General features: G+C 35.5%; 1 protein-coding gene across 2 annotated transcripts; it reads left to right on the top strand.

The window, feature by feature from the left end:
- The first annotated feature begins 18,378 nt into the window (after positions 1 to 18,378).
- Positions 18,379 to 19,467, top strand: LOC146935937 (subtilisin inhibitor CLSI-I-like). 2 transcript variants are annotated; one of them, XM_085750958.1, is made up of 3 exons: positions 18,524 to 18,597; positions 18,635 to 18,750; positions 19,109 to 19,467. In XM_085750958.1, exons 1-3 carry the CDS (start codon positions 18,539 to 18,541, stop codon positions 19,336 to 19,338), a joined length of 405 nt encoding a protein of 134 aa, XP_085607084.1. In that variant the 5' UTR covers positions 18,524 to 18,538; the 3' UTR covers positions 19,339 to 19,467. The 2 variants fall into 2 exon arrangements, with proteins under 2 accessions (XP_085607083.1, XP_085607084.1); XM_085750957.1 differs by having other exon boundaries at positions 18,379 to 18,750.
- Positions 19,468 to 19,480: the final 13 nt, after the last annotated feature.

Genomic DNA, 19,480 nt, shown 5'->3' on the forward strand with positions numbered 1-19,480 from the left:
TGTGATATGTTTGTCTCTAATTTGGGTCCTTTTTTACTGTTTGTGAATGCAATTTGTTGATTTCTTGTGCTGCAAGTTATGTGGATATTGCTTGTGAAGATTAAATGCCAAATATGTCTAAAGTATATCATGATTCTTGACTTGAATGTGTTCTTATAATTCTCATATTATTGATTGTGATAAAAACCTTTGAAAATTGTCATGATATGGGAATTATAGGTCATATACTTGTCTTGATATTGTGATAAATTTTAGGTATATTTTAAGTTCTTGCTAGTTTTGTTTAATGTTCTTGTTGTTTATAATTTCTATTCTATTATACCATATTATGTCACTAACCCTCTCAACCATAGTTCATTCATAGCATTCTCATCCCATCTCTCTAGATTTAATTTTCTTGCAGTTTACATTTCTTGCAAAGAATTAGGATGTAAAGACCTAGGAATTTTGTAATTTTCTTTATGTTTTTAATTTCTTGCAAGACCATAGCATGTAAACTAGGGCATATGTAAAGGACAATGGACTCTAATGATGTACACCGACACAAGCACCGACACATGCACACACATCACATGGTTACTTTAGATGAATGTTTAGGGAATGTATGCTTTAGACGTATGCTTAGGAATCACGATACTTAGAAAAATTCTCTTTTTCAAAAAAATATGAACAACTTCACTCAAATAATTTTCTAAATAAACCTTGGGATCAAAATCCCATTGATTTTCCCTTTATTTTCTTAAACAAAAACTTTAATGAATTTTAATCATACTTAGACTTTTTCTTTGCAAAAATAACTAATTCCACCCCCACATTTTTCCAAATCTTATGCCCTTGAGACCTCTCTCTCTTATTCTTCAAAATTCCATTTTCAAACTTAAAATCAATCAACAAAAACAAAAAAACATTTTTTGGAAGAGAACTACATGGAGTTTGATCCCTTAAAAGGGTATGTAGGCAAGAAGTCAAAACTTCTCCAAGTCCAATAAAACAAAAATTCAAAAATCTTCTTCTCCCTCCAATTCTTCACTTAGTAAACTCTTAGGTGTAAATATCATTTTTCAAATAGTATTTAAAAATAAAGCGCGCGCGTAGAAAGTAAAGACGGTTCCTATAGGATACTATAGTCGTTATGGGTGCCTAACACCTTCCCGTAGCGAAAACAACTCCCGGACCTCGATTCTCAAGGGTTTTTCTTATTTTTCCCTTCCCAAGGAAAAATGAGATATCAAAGGTTAAAAAGGTTCAAACTTAATCAATGTTTGACACCCGAAAAACCAAGATAAAACAAATTGCAATCAGAAATTACATTTTAGTGAACTCTCCTTGGAAGTGCAAGGAGGACTGGACTACTTCCGGTTTGTGGAAGGAACCAGTATAATTGATTTGTGTCTTTCTTCTTCTCTCTCTATTTTTATGCGCTGCATTTAGATCCTGAATATCACTTCAGAAGCTGTCTCACTTTGCTTCTGATTAGTGTGCTTCAGTTTAGGAGAAACGAAGAAAAATCTAACACAATTCAACCCTCTTCTTGTGTGTTTCTCACCTTCAATTGGTATCTAGAGCATTGGTCTGTTGTCTTAACACTTTACAGTGTAACAGAAAAAGATCTTGGTGATACTTCCAGTTTTGGATCTGGCCACAACAACAACAATGTTCCATATGATTATGGTGAGAACAAGAAATCCAGTATAGGAAAGATTCCTAAGTTCAACGGAGATGCTGAAGAATTTTCTTGGTGGAAAACAAACTTCTACAGCTCTGTCATGAGTTTAGATGAAGAACTATGGGATATACTTGAAGAAGGTGTTGGTGAATTAGTTCTTGATGAAGAAGGAGCTGCTGTTGATAGGAAGAAACATACTCCTGCTCAGAAGAAACTTTACAAGAAGCATCATATTATCAGAGGAGCACTTGTCACTGCTATTCCTAAAGCAGAGTAAATGAAGATGAGTGACAAGACAACTGCTAAAGCAATGTTTGCTTCTCTTTGTGCTAACTATGAAGGCAGCAAGAAAGTCAGAGAAGCAAAGGCTCTTTTGCTGGTTCATCAGTATGAGTTGTTCAAGATGAAGGATGATGAAAGTATTGAGGAGATGTACTCAAGATTTCAAACCCTAGTCTCTGGACTTCAAATACTGGAGAAGAGCTATGTTGCTTCTGATCATGTGAGCAAGATACTCAGAAGCTTGCCTGCTAGGTGGAGACCAAAGGTGACTGCCATTGAGGAAGCTAAAGATTTAAACACTTTAAGTGTTGAAGATCTTGTTAGTTCTCTCAAAGTTCATGAGTTAAGTCTTAATGAACATGAGTCTACTAAGAAGAGTAAATCAATAGCTCTTCCATCCAAAGGCAAACCATCAAAAGCTCTCAAAGTAGTTGAATCTGAAGAAGAAGAACCATCTGGTTCAGATTCTGAAGAAGATGCTTCTGAGATGGCTATGCTCTCCAACAGACTGCAGTATCTGACCAAGAAGAATAGAAAGTTTATGACCAGAAGGAGTAACTGCAGAAGCTCAAAGAAAGAAGATCAGAAGGGTTGCTTCAACTGCAAGAAGCCTGGACATTTCATTGCTGATTGCCCTGATCTTCAGAAAGATAAGTCAAAGGACAAGTCAAATAAGTCAACTTTCAAACTAAACAAATTCAAGAAGCAGATTAAACAGAGCTTAATGGCCACCTAGGATGATTTAGAAAGTGAATCTGGATCTGAGAAGGAATAAGCTGATGAAGATGCAAAGGTACATGTTGGGTTAGTAGCTACTGGGACTTCAGAAGCAGATCCTGACTCAGACTCTGAAGATGAAAACGAGGTATATTCTAAAATTCCCAAAGAAGAACTAGTTGAGTCTCTCAAAGAACTCCTTACACATTTTGAAGTAAGAACCAATGACTTGAAGGATTTAAAAGAAAAATATGTTGATTTAATGAAACAACAAGAATCAACTCTATTGGATCTGAAAGCTTATGAAGAAGGACTTAGAGGCTTTGACTTCATTTCTAAAACTTATGAAGATAAGCTCAGGTTCTTGTGTCAGAAGCTACAAGAAAAGTGTAATGGAAAGTCTTTAAGCAAACATGAGATAATTCTTGAAGATTTCATCATATCTGGTATTGACAGAAGCAAAGTTGCTTCAATGATTTACAACATTTACAGAAACAATGGTAAAGGGATTGGATTTTCAGGAGGGAAACCTAATGAAATCAGTCTCAAAGCATGTTGTGAATGCATCAAGGAAGGATTGAAAACCTTCTTTGTACCTAAAGGTGCTAAGTTGGAAACTGATGTTCAGTCAGAACCTGAAGCTTCCAGTTCTAAGGCTAAGATTACTTCAAAGCCAAAGAACTCTAAGCCAAAGGCTATAATTAACTCTGATTCTAAGACTTCCAAAATCAGGATTCTAAAGAGATCAGAACCTGTTCCTCAGAGTCTGGTGAAACCTAAATCTGAGGTTCTGAAGTCAATGCTTCAGAAGAAGACAGTTACTACTTCTGAAGTACCAAAACCAAAGGTTGTTAAAACTAAGGCAATGGTTAACCAGAAGCAACCAAACTTACAGCACAGGGTACAAGAAGTGAAGAGTAAAACTTCTAACACTAACCTGAAAGGACCCATAAAACAATGGGTACCTAAATCTAAAATTGTCAATACTGCAGGTATGTCTAAGAGCAAAGGAAAAGCCAAAATCATGGTACCTAGACAGCGGTTGCTCAAGGCATATGACAGGAGAGAAGTCTATGTTCCTCACCCTCACTATGAAAGATAGAGGAAGTGTGAAGTTTGGAGGCAACCAGTCTGGCAAGATCATTGGTATAGGAACTATTGGTAATTCCTCTACCTCAATTAATAATGTATGGTTGGTAGATGGGCTTGAACATAACCTATTGAGCATCAGTCAATTCTGTGACAATGGTTATGATGTGTTATTTGAAAAAGCCAACTATACTGTAATCAACAAGGAAGACAAATTCATTGTGTTCAAGGGAAAGAGAGTGGAAAATGTCTATAAAATCAACTTTTCTGAACTGGTTGACCAGAAGGTCATTTGCCTTCTGTCAATGAATGATAAGAAATGCATGTGGCACAGAAGGTTGGGACATGCTAACTGGAGATTAATTTCTAAGCTTAGTAAGTTACAACTTGTCAAAGGCCTTCCTGACATAGATTATCATTCAAATGCACTCTGTGGTGCATGCCAGAAAGGAAAAATTGTGAAATCATCTTTTAAAACTAAAGACATTGTTTCAACCTCCAGACCCTTAGAACTACTCCATATTGATTTATTTGGACCAGTCAGTACTACATCCTTATATGGAAGTAAACATGGATTAGTCATTATTGATGATTATAGCAGATGGACTTGGGTGAAATTCCTGAGAAGTAAAGATCATGCATATGATGTATTCAGTAACTTTTGCACACAAATTCAATCTGAAAAAGAAACAAAGATTTTGAAAATCAGAAGTGATCATGGTGGAGAGTTTGAAAATGAGCCATTTGAAGCTTTTTGTGAAAAACATGGAATTGTCCATGAATTCTCTTCTCCTAGAACTCCACAACAAAATGGGGTTGTAGAAAGAAAGAATAGAACTTTACAAGAAATGGCCAGAACCATGATCCATGAAAACAATTTAGCAAAACATTTTTGGGCAGACGCAATGAATACATCATGTTATGTCCAGAATAGGATATATATCAGACCTATCTTTGAGAAAACAGCATATGAACTCTTTAAAGGAAGAAAACCCAATATCTCTTACTTTCATCAATTTGGATGTACATGTTACATTCTGAATAACAAGCTCTACCTAGAGAAATTTGATGCCAAAGCCCAAAGAGTAATCTTCCTAGGTTACTCTGAAAGGTCAAAGGCATACAAAGTGTATAATTCAGAGACACTCTATGTTGAAGAATCTATGCACGTTAAATTTGATGACAAAGAGCTTGGGGATAAAACTCCAAAGCAAGATGAAAGTTTTGCAGAGATACAGGTTCCTGAAGATACTCCAGAACCTGATCAGATAGCTGAATCTGAAGATAGTCTAGAAGCTGAACCCACCTCAGAAGCACATGATGAAGTTACTTCTGATGAAGCTCAAGATGGCTCTCAACAAGCTATTCAACCCCAGAGCAAATTCAAGCACAAGTCTTCACATCCTGAGGATCTAATCATTGGAAACAAATATAGTCCTAGAAGAACAAGATCATATTTCAGACAAAAAGAGTCTATGATTGGACTGATATCAATGATTGAACCTGCAAGAGTGGATGAAGCACTTTCAGATGATGGATGGATCTTAGCTATGCAAGAAGAGTTGAATCAATTTCAAAGAAATAATGTGTGGGATCTGGTACTCAAACCTCAACACAAGAACATTATTGGAACAAAATGGGTATTCAGAAACAAGTTGAATGAGCAAGGAAAAGTAACTAGAAACAAAGCTAGACTTGTTGCACAGGGTTACAGTCAACAAGAAGGCATTGATTATACTGAAACATTTGCTCCAGTTGCAAGATTAGAAGCAATCAGGCATAATATTATATCAAATGGATGTCAAGAGTGCATTTCTTAATGGTGTCATAGAAGAAGAAGTGTATGTCAAACAACCTCCTGGTTTTGAGGATCTTAAATATCTTGATCATGTTTATAAACTGAAGAAATCATTATATGGCTTGAAACAAGCTCCAAGAGCTTGGTATGATAGACTAAGTAATTTCTTAATCAAAAATGATTTTAAAAGAGGACAAGTTGACACAACACTCTTCAGAAGGACCATTGGGAAAGATATTCTTGTTGTGCAAATATATGTTGATGATATAATATTTGGTTCTACTAATGCATCTCTTTGCAAGGAATTTTCTAAGTTAATGTAGGATGAATTTAAAATGAGCATGATGGGAGAGCTGAAGTTCTTCCTTGGCATTCAAATAAATCAATGCAAAGATGGAGTTTATGTTCATCAAACAAAGTACACTAAGGAGCTTCTGAAGAAGTTCAAGCTTGAAGATTGTAAAGTGATGAACACTCCAATGCATCTTACATGCACCTTAAGCAAAGAAGACGAAGGATCAATAGTAGATCAGAAGCTGTACAGAGGTATAATTGGTTCCCTGTTATACCTCACTGCATCTAGGCCAGATATTTTATTCAGTGTATGTTTGTGTGCAAGATTCCAATTAGATCCTAGAGAATCTCATTTGACTGATGTCAAGAGAATCTTCAGGTATCTAAAAGGAACAACTAATCTTGGACTCCTTTATAGGAAATCCTTAGATTATAAGCTAATTGGATTCTGTGATGCTGACTATGCTGGTGATAGGATTGAAAGAAAGTCAACCAGTGGCAATTGTTAATTTCTGGGTGATAATCTTATAACCTGGGCTAGCAAAAGACAAACAACTATTGCTATGTCTATAGCAGAAGCAGAATACATTTCATCTGCAAGTTGTTGCACACAACTACTTTGGTGAAACATCAGTTGGAAGACTATCAGATTATTGCTAACATTATTCCCATTTATTGTGATAATACTTCTGCTATTTGTTTGTTTAAAAATCCAATTTTGCATTCAAGAGCTAAGCATATTGAAATCAAACACCATTTTATCAGAGACTATGTTTAAAAAGGAATATTAGATATATAATTCATTGATACTGAGAATCAATGGGCTGATATATTTACTAAGCCTTTAGCTGTTGAAAGATTTGATTTTATAAAGAAAAATTTGAACATGCACTTTGTGTCTGATTAAAGGCTTTCTTGCTCCTGAATAGGATTTTAGGTTCTGAAGTCAGTTCAGAAGTTGCGGTCCATCAGAAGCTCTTTATTGAGGTTCTGAGGAAAATGTGCTTCTGAGAATGACGTCAGCATCTGAAGTCCAGAAGCTGGATTTTGTGCTTCTGAATAGTAGAGTTAGTGGAAACGCTGAAAGTTACTTTTTGGTAGCAACTGGCCCACTAACTTGGCAGTTACTCTGAGAACTTATGACGTGGCGTATTTGTATTGGTGTATAACTTGAAAGGGCAATGATGATTTATAGCTTTGAATGTACTTACACGCGCCCCCTTTGTCATTAGTGCTGTGTTTGTTTGTCATTTTTCTGAATTGCAAACGTTTTCACTCAAAACGCTTAGCCAATTCACACACTACTCACTTCACAACAAACATTTTCTTTTCTCAAACCTTTCTTTTCGAAGTAAGCGCAATCTCTCTGTAACTCAACCCTATAACTCTAAAATCTTCATCTTCATCAATGGCATCATCAAACTTGTAACACCCCGTTCTCCCAACAACGTAATATTAATTAATATAATCAGAGTAAACCATACAACGAAGTGTCACACTGCTAATCAAAATTTCATAAATAGAAAATAGCTATTTATTTAAATCAACATTTAAAATATCTCCAAAACTGCAGCCGAATAATTCTTTAGAAAATACTATTTCAACCAAATCCAACATAAAGGGAAAATCTTGGCACAAAGGCCTCAACGTAATCAACATTATTTGCGACAACGATAAACTCCATTATTAAGTCTTTTACCAAAAATATGATACATAAAAGAAATGAAGAAAACGAAAACAGTTGCGACGAATCCCCATCCTAATATGTATCAGAGCCCTAGACACTTGAGCCGACCAAACCTACAAGCCATCATTACCTGCAAGTTACCCAAACGAAGGGCAACGTTTTCAAGCAGAAGGGGTGAGAAACTTATCCAATAATAATAATAATATATAATTCATCAAATTAATGAAAACAACAAAGCATATCACAACAGGCATCATTAGTAATGTATATAAATAAATACATAAGCAACAACATAATTATTTTTAGCAACAAGGTACAACAACAACAACATTATCCACAACGACACCAACAACTCGACCATGCAACAACGACGACAACAACTCGACAATGCGACTACAACTTCAACAACAACTTAGACAAACTCAACAACAACTTAGACAACTTCGTTATGCATGTGGTACCACCAGGGCATTAAGCCCCCTTCGCTAAGGTCATAATTGGACCTGTCGGGCATTAAGCCCCCATCGCTAAGGTCATAAAGGACCTGTCAGGCATTAAGCCCCCATCGCTAAGGTCATAAAGGACCTGTCAGGCATTAAGCCCCCATCGCTAACTATGCAACAACACAACTCTAAATGCAATGGACTCAACTAGTGTATATCAACATACAACTACAACAACACCTACAACAACAACATATGTGTCTAAAACAATTATGACACACTCCCCAACTTCGACATTAGACGATACAACAACGTCAACAACGGAAATCAACAACATAACATATATATAAATCAATTACATTCATCTCAAGGTTCAAAACATCCTTCAATAGCAATTAAGTTTTGATCAATAGAACATAAGCCAAATACCCATGAAACACCTCAATTAAATCACTAACACTTAATTTTGAAGTTGGGAAACCAACCATAAGTTTTTGGACTAACTTGGGATTAGTTATGCTAAGTTTTCTTAAAGTTTTCTGAAGACCCACCTGGACTATTTTTATCATAACTCAAAATCTACAAATAATTTTCTAGTCACTCCAAAGCCATTAGAAAGCTAACTCAATTATCTACAACTTTCATGTTTACGCCGAAGGCTAATTCAAAACAGAAATGGGTGAAAAATGTGAGTATTTCCTAGATTGGCCTGTCAGAAAATCGGTGGCCGATTTTGACAAATCGGTGGCCGATTTTTCCAGAACTAAAACTGGAAATTTAGATCAGAAAATGGTGGCCGATTTTGACAATTCGATGGCCGATTTTGGGCTTCTCAGCAGTTCAAAAATCAGTTTATCAATGCGTTTTTCGCTTAAGAATCACTATTAAAAACCAATTTTCAATCACCCAAACCCCCAAAATGATTTAGAACAATGTTTACAGATTCTATATACAACATAGCAAGTAAAACAACATATAACCATGCATTCAACAACATAATTCATCATAATTCATCAATTATCATAACTTCTCTAACCCTAACCTCAAGAACAACAATTCACCAATTTTCAGAATTACATATCAAGATTATTGAAAGGAATCCCACCCTTACCTTAGATTAGTTTTCTGAATTCCAACAGCCGCGTTCTTCGTCCAATTAGGGTTCTCTCTGACTTCTCTGCTTTCTCTCCTCTTTTCTCAGCTATACGCGTTATGTTTTTCTTTCTCATTTACTGATTTTATTCTTTCCCTAATTGCTCTTCTCACCACAGTCCTACTCTTTCCCTTAATAATTAATTATTTCTACTAATAATAATATTTCTCCCCCACTTAGAAAAATACCTATTTAATAACTATTAACATATATTTCACCAATATAACATATATTAATAATATTTCACATAATATTCTAATAAATCAATTCAAATAACAATTATGAAAAAGTGGGCGTTACAAAACTCGCATCAGGACATTCCAGAATCAACTTCCAACATGCAACAACATAATGCTCCAGAATCAACTTCACAGGAAGGTCCTGCCTATGAAATTGCTGGAAGAACCATGAAGTTGGAAGAATTGGACTTAACAATCCAAACTGAGAATCCTGTAGACTTCGTCTCTCTAGCACATCATGGGTGTGAAATCAGAAGTTACTACGAGGAACATGGCTTAATGGATTACTTTACTATGTTGAATGGACCAACATATAAAGCTCTGGTAAGACACTTCTAGGTTAGAGCCTCACTTTACGACAAGGCTGCTTCTGAAGCTGAAGAGAAGCAGAAGATTCTGTTAGACCCTACTCTGGCTGGGAAAACAAGAGAAGAAATGAGTTTGGAACCTTACAAAGGTGTGGAGATAAGGTCCAACGTTTTGGGTATCCCAGTATTCATCTCTGAGAATGTTGTGGCTAAGGTACTCAGAAGGGATACTTCTAGTCAGTATGAAGGAATAGACATTCCAAATGCAAAGACAGGTCCCTGGAAGCCTATTGTGAATGAGACAATATTTGGAAAGGAGAAGGGAGGAGTATATGCTGATCTCAGTACAAAAAAGAAGACGATGTTAAAGATTCAGAATGAAAACCTACTTCCAAAAGGTGGAGGTAGTGATCGACCCTCTCTGGTGCATAAAGTGTTTTTACATCACTTTATCAACAAAACCAGAGTGAATGTGCCCAAGTACATTTTTAGGTACATAATGAAGGAACTGAAGGAAAGTCAAGACAATGGAAGAGTCTGGGTTCCATATGGAAGACTTATCTCAGAGATTCTTCATCAAGGAGGAATTCTGAGGGCTATCAGTGATGTTCAGATATATAATGACAGTCATTTGGGAACTGTCAGAGGCAAGGTAATCAGTGGCAGAACTCTTAGAAATATGTTGTTGATTCCCAAAGATAGCTTTGTAGAACTTCCTACAGACTTGAAGGAATCAGATGCTGTGTCAAATCTGATGGAAAACTTCCCACCAATCTGCAAGAAGGAGCCCTTGGATGTTCAGATGTTCTACATCAAAGAGCATTATGCTCTGACTGGCAAGAAAATCAGACTGGAAGATGTTCCTGAGAACATGTATGGTGGAGCATTGCCACTTGCTAAAGGCAGAAAATCAAAGAGGAAGGGCATCTCTGAAGAAGAATATCTAGCTGCAGAGGAGCAACCAGCTAAGAAAGCTAAGTCAGAAAAAGCTTCTAAGAAGCTGAAAAGGGCAACTTCTGAAGTTCCATCAATATCAAAAGAAGTTCAGGATCTGGACATTGATGTGGTCCTGAAGAAGAAGACCATGAGTGGTAAAGTTGCAACCTCCACCCAAGGTGCTTCTGAACTTCCACCAGTACCTAAGAGAAAAAGGAAGCCTGCAGTAAGAAAGATTAAGGAATCTCCTTATGTTATTAAGGAAGTGGAAGGAGTTAACGTCTCAACAGATTTGGTAATAAGGGAATTGAACAAGAAAAAGGCTGAAGATGTTGCTGCTGAAGCTCTTCAGAAGGCCTTGTAGCTCTCACAGCAGATTGAGGTTCCTGCATCTAGCATGATCAGAAAGGATGCAGCTGTTATTGCTAAAGAAGCTATTGAAGCTACTGAGGATCTTCAACAACAAGTGACCTCAGAAGCAGAGAACTTGATGGTGGCTGTAAATGGTACTGAATATGTCCAGGAGGGTTTTGCTCTTGAGCCAAAAGTAGTTGTCAATGTGGAATCAGATTCCACCTCATCCACCTCATCATCATCATCCACTGATTATGATGATGTACCTCTAGGACAATGTTACCCTAAACTTACAAAAAGCCAATCAACATCAACCAAGATCCACAAAAGCTCTCTCAGACAATACCTTTTGAGCATATGGTACCTTTAATTTACGAAAAGATAGGTGAATTGTCTGAGAGAAGAAACCAAGTCTGTGAAAAACTCCCCTCAATCATCCATTCCAACTCAAGTCATTCCACCTCTCAACATGGTTATACCTGATAATGTCAATGTTGAGTCTACCCTAGAAAAAGCCTCTGAAGTTGCTTCTATGGAAGTTACTTCAGAAATCCCCCAACAACAACCACTTGAACCACAAATGACCTCAACATCACAAATACCACAACCTTATCAACAAATGACCATTCCAAATTCTGAACAAATTCAACACCAAACCCTGAGTGTTTCTGACCAATCCTCATCTTTATCAGACACTGAGATCCTTGAACAACCACCCCTAGACATCTTGGAATCTAATTACATTGAATCTGAGTTACAAAAGATCAGCTCAGAAATGCAAGCTCTTGTGCAACTAAGAAGAGTTCCAACTCTTTCTATTGTCTATGAGGATCGTTGGACATCTTTGAAGAGCAATGCTTCTAAACTGCTAGATGTTGTGAGCAAGAAATGTCTTAGGATCCAAGCTGCTGCAGTAAGAAGACATTTGAGGAATATGCACTTAGCTGAGCAAGCTAGAGGTCCAATGTTGTATCTAGCAAATGAGCCTTTCTATTCAGAGTCCGAATATGTATCAAGGGAAGCAAAGGCATTCAAGATGCTGAAGCAGAAAATGGTAAAACAGCAAGAAGAAGCTAAGGCTATAGAAGATTCTCTACTTCAGAGACAGCCAGCTCTTGAAGAAACGGTTAAGCAATAGGCTGAGCTCATGAAGAAGCAATCTGAGGAGTTGACTAGCATGATGGCGTTGATCCAACAATAACAACAAACCAACCCTTAGATGCACACCTTAGTTGTTTAATTTTCTTTGTCGGTTATGTTGCTATTTTTTTTTGCTTCTGATTGAATATCATCTCATGATTATGCTTTAATATGTGTTTGCACTGATATACATTATTATTCCTGCTCTGATTATGTTATGATCTGATTATAGGCTCTGATTATAGTTTATACTCTCTATACTTATTAGTTTTTCTCATAATCTTTTAAACTATTTTCTCTATTTGTCTTAAGTTTTCTTTAAAAACTTTTTGTTGATGACAAAAGGGGGAGTATATGTGATAGTATTTAAAGGCTCTGAGCCCCATTAATGTTATTTGAAAATTATTTTTGAAAAACTTCTATCATTCTGACCTGAAAGGTATAAGCTTTAAACGTAAGAAGGAGTATCAAATTTCAAATAAGATTACTTGAACCATTCTTCTTATCTATATTCTACTTTTTTTCATTTTTGAAATATTATTGCGCGTTAAAAGAATTTAATTAACCTGGATAGAACTTAGGGGGAGCTTTCAAACCTCACCTTAAAGACTATCAGACTCAGGGGGAGTCAGAGCTTACAAACCTTAGACTTTGAGCTTGCAAACCTCAGAACCCCAAAGTCAACTTGTTAAATAGATTAACAACAATTGATCAAATTTTAAACGCTATTGTTTGTCATCATCAAAAGGGGGAGATTGTTGGAACAAAATGTGTTTAACAATAAACCTTAGAGAGTTTTGATGATAACAAGGTATTAAAAATTGTCAATTGGACTAACTAATATTTGTTCAAGTGTACATGACCATAGTCAAAAAATTTACATCATATAAAGGTTTTGAAGAACAAAAGAGAGCTAAGGAATCAAGAAAAGGAAGCTTTAAAGCGTCTGAAGAAAAGTGCTCCTGAAGTCAAAAGTGCTCCTGAAGACAAAGTGCTCCTGAAGATGATGACGTCATCAGAAGCTGAAGTTCATCATAAGCAAGTTACTCAGAAGCAACCTCATCAGAAGCTGAAAATCACCAGAAGTTGAAGATTCAAGATTTAACACTTCAAAAGTTGTCTATTGGATGCTTATCTTCAAAAAGCGTTGACAAAGTACAAAGTTTACGAAGTGTACAACCACTATCTCCACTACTCTGCAGTGCTCACGCTACAAGACAAGAAAACAGCTCCAGAATACAGCTCTGTCTGCAACAATGTTCCTTCACAATAGGAATGGATTTCAAATTGGTTCTTCATAGGACAACAACCATATCAGGCAAAAGATCATTGGTGATTGATCAAGCTTCAACGACTCTTTTGATGTGCTGGCAATTTCACAACGTCTCTTTCACACCTCTATATAAAGGAGTGAAGACTTAGAGATTGGCACCAATGCAAAACATACGACTCAACTACAATTTACAAGCGCCAAAACTCTGCTGAAATTGTTCTGCTTTCAAAGTCACTTAGAATTTCTGTTTTCAAGTTCATATCTTAGAAATTCTAAAGTCTTAAGAGTCTGTATCTGATTTGTATTGTGAACACCACTGATTGTAAATCAAGTGTTCAACCTCAAACATTTTTCTTTGTAATCTTGTTTGATTAGAAGTCTCTTGCAGTTGTGCTTAAGCATAGAAGTCTCTTGATTGTGTTATTGAGCATAGGAAGACTCTTGCAAAGTGTGCTTGAGCAAAGGAAGTCTCTTGTTGTGTGCTTGAGCAATTGTAATCAGAAATTACATTTTAGTGAACTCTCCTTCGAAGTACAAGGGGGACTGGACTACTTCCGGTTTGTGGAAGGAACCATTATAATTGCTTTGTGTCTTTCTTCTTCTTCTTCTTCTCTCTCTCTCTCTCTCTCTCTCTCTCTCTCTCTCTCTCTCTCTCTCTCTCTCTCTCTCTATTTTTATCCGCAGCATTTAGATCCTGAATATCACTTCAGAAGCTGTCTCACTTTGCTTCTGATCAGTGTGCTTCAGTTTAGGAGAAACGAAGAAAAATCTAACACAATTCAACCCCCCTTCTTGTGTTTTTCTCACCTTCATGTAGAGCCTTGGTCTATTGTCTTAACACTTAACAGTGTAACAGAGAGAGATCTGAGATAGACATGGCTGAAGAAATTCCTGCAAGAAACAATGTTGTTCCATATGATTATGGTACCACTGATGATAAGAAGTCCGACTATGGCAAAGCTCCAAAGTTTAATAAAGATCCTGAAGAATTCTCTTGGTGGAAAACCAACATGTACAGTTACATCATGAGTTTAGATGATGAACTGTGGGATATTCTTGAAGAACTGTGGGAAAACGAATGTCGTTTTGTTTTAGCCAAGACTGAATGGATGACTCCTCTCCTTGATGTAGATTTGAGTGAGGCTTTGGGTTTATTATCAGCAATGTATTCGGTCTGCGATCTGCAACTGAGTATTGTGGACTTTGAGCTTGACTCCAAAACCGTAGTAGATAGTTTTTATGGTAGAAAAAGTGGCGTCTCTAATTTTAGTGCAGTAATTAATAATTGTAGACGTATGTTAGCTTCTGATTTAGTAACCTCTGATGTTAGGTTCATTCGGAGACAAGCCAACGAAGTCACTCGTAGCTTTTCTAGAGTAGCTTTGCTTCATGCTAGTTTTTATATTCATATTAGGATTCCATCTTGTATCTCTACTATTATTATGAATGAAATGCAATAAGATTTTTCTTGAAAAAAAAATTCTATGTCCTCGTGAGCTTAACTCAGTTGGTATGGACAATGCATAATAATATGCAAGGTTTGGGGTTCGAATCCCGACCACCACAAAAAAAACCATGATTATTTATTTCAATGACATCAACAATATAACAAAAAATATACTATAAATTCTTTTTTTAATGACACCAACAACAATATTTATTATAGAAAAAGTTGTTTTAGGGTATAATTGAGATAATGAAAAAGTAAGTATAAATATATTCATATATAGTTTGTTACACTATTTAAATGATAAAGGAAAAAATCCAGATATATATATATATATATATATATATATATATATATATATGTATGTATGTATGTATGTATGTATGTATGTATGTATGTATGTATGTATGTATGTATGTATGTATGTATGTATGTATGTATGTATGTATGTATGTATATATATACACAAACATATACATATAGAGGGCATATCAAGTGAGAGGACTTTTAAAATGAGAGGGTGAGAGGATTAAATCATAACCCTTGGATCAATCTTTACCATGATCTCTAGTTTTCACAACTACATCACAATTTTATCACTTCCTTCCTCCTACGCGTTTCATTTCTTTTCTCAGACTTTTCCAATTCCTCACCTTTTAAATCCTTCCTTTACTTCCAAAATCTCAAATATAGTTTATGATTTGTTTCATTGAAGTCGCGACGACGCTGTATTTATGAAATCAACTATATGTGTGACGAATTTCGATGCTATTGTTTCCGGCGACCATTGAAGGTTGTCGCTGTTTTGGCTTCAGGTAACCGGATTTAAGAATTGATTGAGTGATTCAGAAAATTAAATAGATGATTATGTGTTTCATCTTTTCTTTTTACATATAGAACATATATTTCTTTGTAAGTAGCAGCCGTGGATGGATGTTGTTGAAGTCTTGCGCCAATTTCCTGGGAAAATAATTGGATTAATATATAATATCTTTAACTCACCACGGATTCACCAAAATACAAATACTGTTTTTCTTTTTACATCTCTACTTAACGGTGGTGGCTATGGCTTCTTTAACGGGATGTGCGGCAGTTGCTATGACTTCTTTAACAGATGTGGTGACGATGGCTATGGCTTCTTTAACAAGATGCGAAGACGGTGGCAGTGGCAGAAGGACAAATCGGTGGTACACCAGCCGGTAACTGTTCTTCTGAAGAACTAACAGGAAAATAATTGTTGAACAATTTCTGGAAAAATCGTACAAAGAAATTCAAGAGAAGGGAGAAAAGAAACAACAACAACTACTACTACCAAGCCTTATCCCACTAAGTGGGGTCGGCTGCATGGATCAAATGACGCCATAATGTTCTATCATAAACCAAATTTGGATCCAGATCATTGACCTCTAAATCTTTTCTAATGGTTTCTCTAATAGTTTTCCTAGGTCTTCCTCTACCTCTTTTAACTTGACTCTCATCCATTTGATCTACTCTTCAAACCACGACATCTACAGGTCTTCTCTCTACATGCCCAAACCATCTAAGCCTATTTTCTACCAACTTTTCTACTATAGGTGCTACCCCCACTCTCTCTCTCTCTAATGGTGTCATTCCTGATCCTATCATGTCTAATCTTACCACTCATCCAACGCAACATCCTCATCTCCGCTACGCTTACTTTACTCTCGTGTTGGCTCTTAACCGCCCAACACTCCGTACCATACAACATTGTCGGCCTGACTGCTGTTCGATAGAACTTTCCTTTCAGCGAGAAGGGGAAAGTGTTTCGATGGTGGGAAGAGACGAAGACGAACAGAAACAAAGGGAGGAAGAAAAATGCTCACATATATAAGGACCATAAATGTTATAAATTCTTATTGACCGTTGATATTGATCTAATGGACAAGATTTAACCCTCTCATCTCTCATTTTAAAAGTCCTCTCACTTGATATGCCCTCTCATATATATATATATATATATATATATATATATATATATATATATATATATATGGGTTTGCTACAATAGACCCACTCATTTTTATGAAGGTCTATTTTAGCAACATGCACCTTTTGCTTTTGGACAAAAAAACCAATTTTTAATTTTTGAAAGACTCAGAAGTAAAGGACAGAAATGTAATTTATGATCCTTATTAATTTTGATACCATCTCTTTCTCTCTCTATTAACTGTTGTGAAGAGAAAAGGAAGAGACAAACTTGGTTTTTGGTGCATATTTTTATAACCACACGATCCTGCAGTTATAATAACTTATTCAAATAACAATAGTTCAAAACCTTGTCCAATATCTATTATTTAGAAAAATCAATTTTGTTGAAGGAAAAGAAAATGGAAATTGTTGCAGGTACGTTGGAATGAGAAAGAATAAAGAGATTGTTTTACGCCACATACAAGTGAACAATCAGATAGAAAATGGAGGAATTTGGGTTATTTTTGTTGAACAAAAGGAACAAAACGGGCATCAGCTAAGGGAGAGAGAGAAAGAGATGGAGCATCATAATTAATAAGGATCGTGAATTACATTTTTGTCATTTACTTCTAAGTCTTTCAAAAATTAAAAAATTGGTTTTTTTGTCCAAAAGCAAAAGGTGCATGTTGCTAAAATAGACCTTCATAAAAATGAGTGGGTCTATTATAGCAAACCTCATATATATATATATATATATATATATATATATATATATATATATATATATATATATCAAGTGAGAGGACCTTTTAAAATGAGAGATGAGAGGGTGAAATAATGACCATCAGATCCACATCAATAGTTGCCATTTAATTAAGCACTATAGATTTAGTCACACTCTGTATCATTTAATCCTCATGTCCATCTCCAATTCAAAAGTCACGTGTTCCTTTCTCTTTCTCTTTCTCTGTCTTCATCTCTTTCCATGTCCTCTTTCAAAATTTCTTTCCTGCTGCCTCTCCAAAAATTCAATGGAATACAACCAATGTTCTTTTAACGAAGCTTTTAAATTGTCAATTTAAAAGCAAACAATTTTTTTGTCAATTTACATAACACCCAAGTTGTGTTTGAGTATTCTCTCAGTATTCTTTATGCTTTTATTTTTCAAACGAGAATTGTTGGATGCAAACAAAATTAACCAAAAAAACTCAGAAGAATAGAATTAAATTAAGCTTTTGAAAAAAAAAATGAAAACGGATTTAACCTAAAAAAACCCAGAAGAATAGAACAAAATTAAAACCCAGAAGAACATAATGAGAAGAGAGAGAGAACTAGAGAAGAAAATGGTAAACATGAAGCGGCAAATCGAAAAAATAAAGAAAAGAAATTGAAACGTGAATGTGAGAAGAACCATTAGATTAATCCTTATCATGAAGATTGAATCATTCAAATAATCCTTTAAAATCTATAGTGCTTAATGAGGGGTCTTGGCCATGAATCTAATTTGATGAAGAAAGAGAAAGAGAACGTATGAGTGGAGAAGATGAAAGGTGGAGGTTACAGTGCATGACCCTTTTTTAAAGAGCAATTAAATCTGAAGCGTTGATTTTGATCCAATGGTCCAAATTAATTCCTCTCATCTCTCATTATAACTACTCCTCTCACTTGATATGTCATATATATACACACACACCACATATATAGTCCAAAATTAGCTTGTGTGACACCACCAAACAGAGGCATATGGCATTGGAATAACCAGCTTAATTGTCTCATTAACCAAATGTTCAAAAGAGGTGCCGTATTGGAATCAACTTCTTTCGGTTATAAATATGTCAAGGAGTTCACTTTTCTGAGATAACTTTCACCCTCTTCAGAGAACAACAAAATTTTTTTTTTTTTTTGAAGTTCTATTTAGATTGGTAGTAATGGCAGAGGAGCAACAAGGACAAGGAACTAATCCTCCTCAGGAGCAGCGTAATGAACCCTTGCCAAGTAAGTTTTAATTTTGCTCTTTGAGTATATTGAAATAGAAGTAAAAAATGAATCACTAGTGTATCACTAATTTATGATGTGTTAGTTTTTCAGCTTTAAAAGATAAAAGATTTTACTTGTTCAAAAACAAAAAAAAGATAAAAGATTTTGTGTTGGAAAAATTTACTATCCAAAAAATAAATTTTTTTTTTTAAACATGATTTTTAACTAGTTCATGTTTTATTTTAAAAAAAATAGATTTTGAGAATACTCCCATCAAGATTTCAAGTTTGATTATCTCCGATGTCAATTTTGGTGGACTCGTTTTGAAAAAACGAAACCAAACTACAATGATATTAAAATATGTGTGGTGTTGCAGGGACTTACAACCAACTTCTAGGGACAAATAACCCTACAAAAACAAGTTGGCCTGAGCTAGTTGGTGTCACTGCAGAAGAAGCAGAGAGGAAAATAAAGGAAGATATATCTGGAGTTGAAATTCAAGTGGTGCCCCCTGATTCATTTGTTACTGCTGATTTCAGGTTCAAGAGAGTTCGATTGTATGTTGATGAATCTAATAAGGTCATTAGGACTCCAACAATTGGTTGATTCATCAACTGAATATTGTTCACATGAGATTTGGGTATAAAGCTAGTAGTGATGTAATTTGATGAATAAACTAGGGTATAGTCCCCAAATTTTCTGGATCATACATATATAAGATTATGATTTGGGTTATGCATAATATTCA

Source organism: Medicago sativa, chromosome 3 (genome assembly GCF_051527215.1).
Source record: "Medicago sativa cultivar Bolivia chromosome 3, Bolivia_mono, whole genome shotgun sequence".
NCBI lineage: Eukaryota > Viridiplantae > Streptophyta > Magnoliopsida > Fabales > Fabaceae > Medicago > Medicago sativa.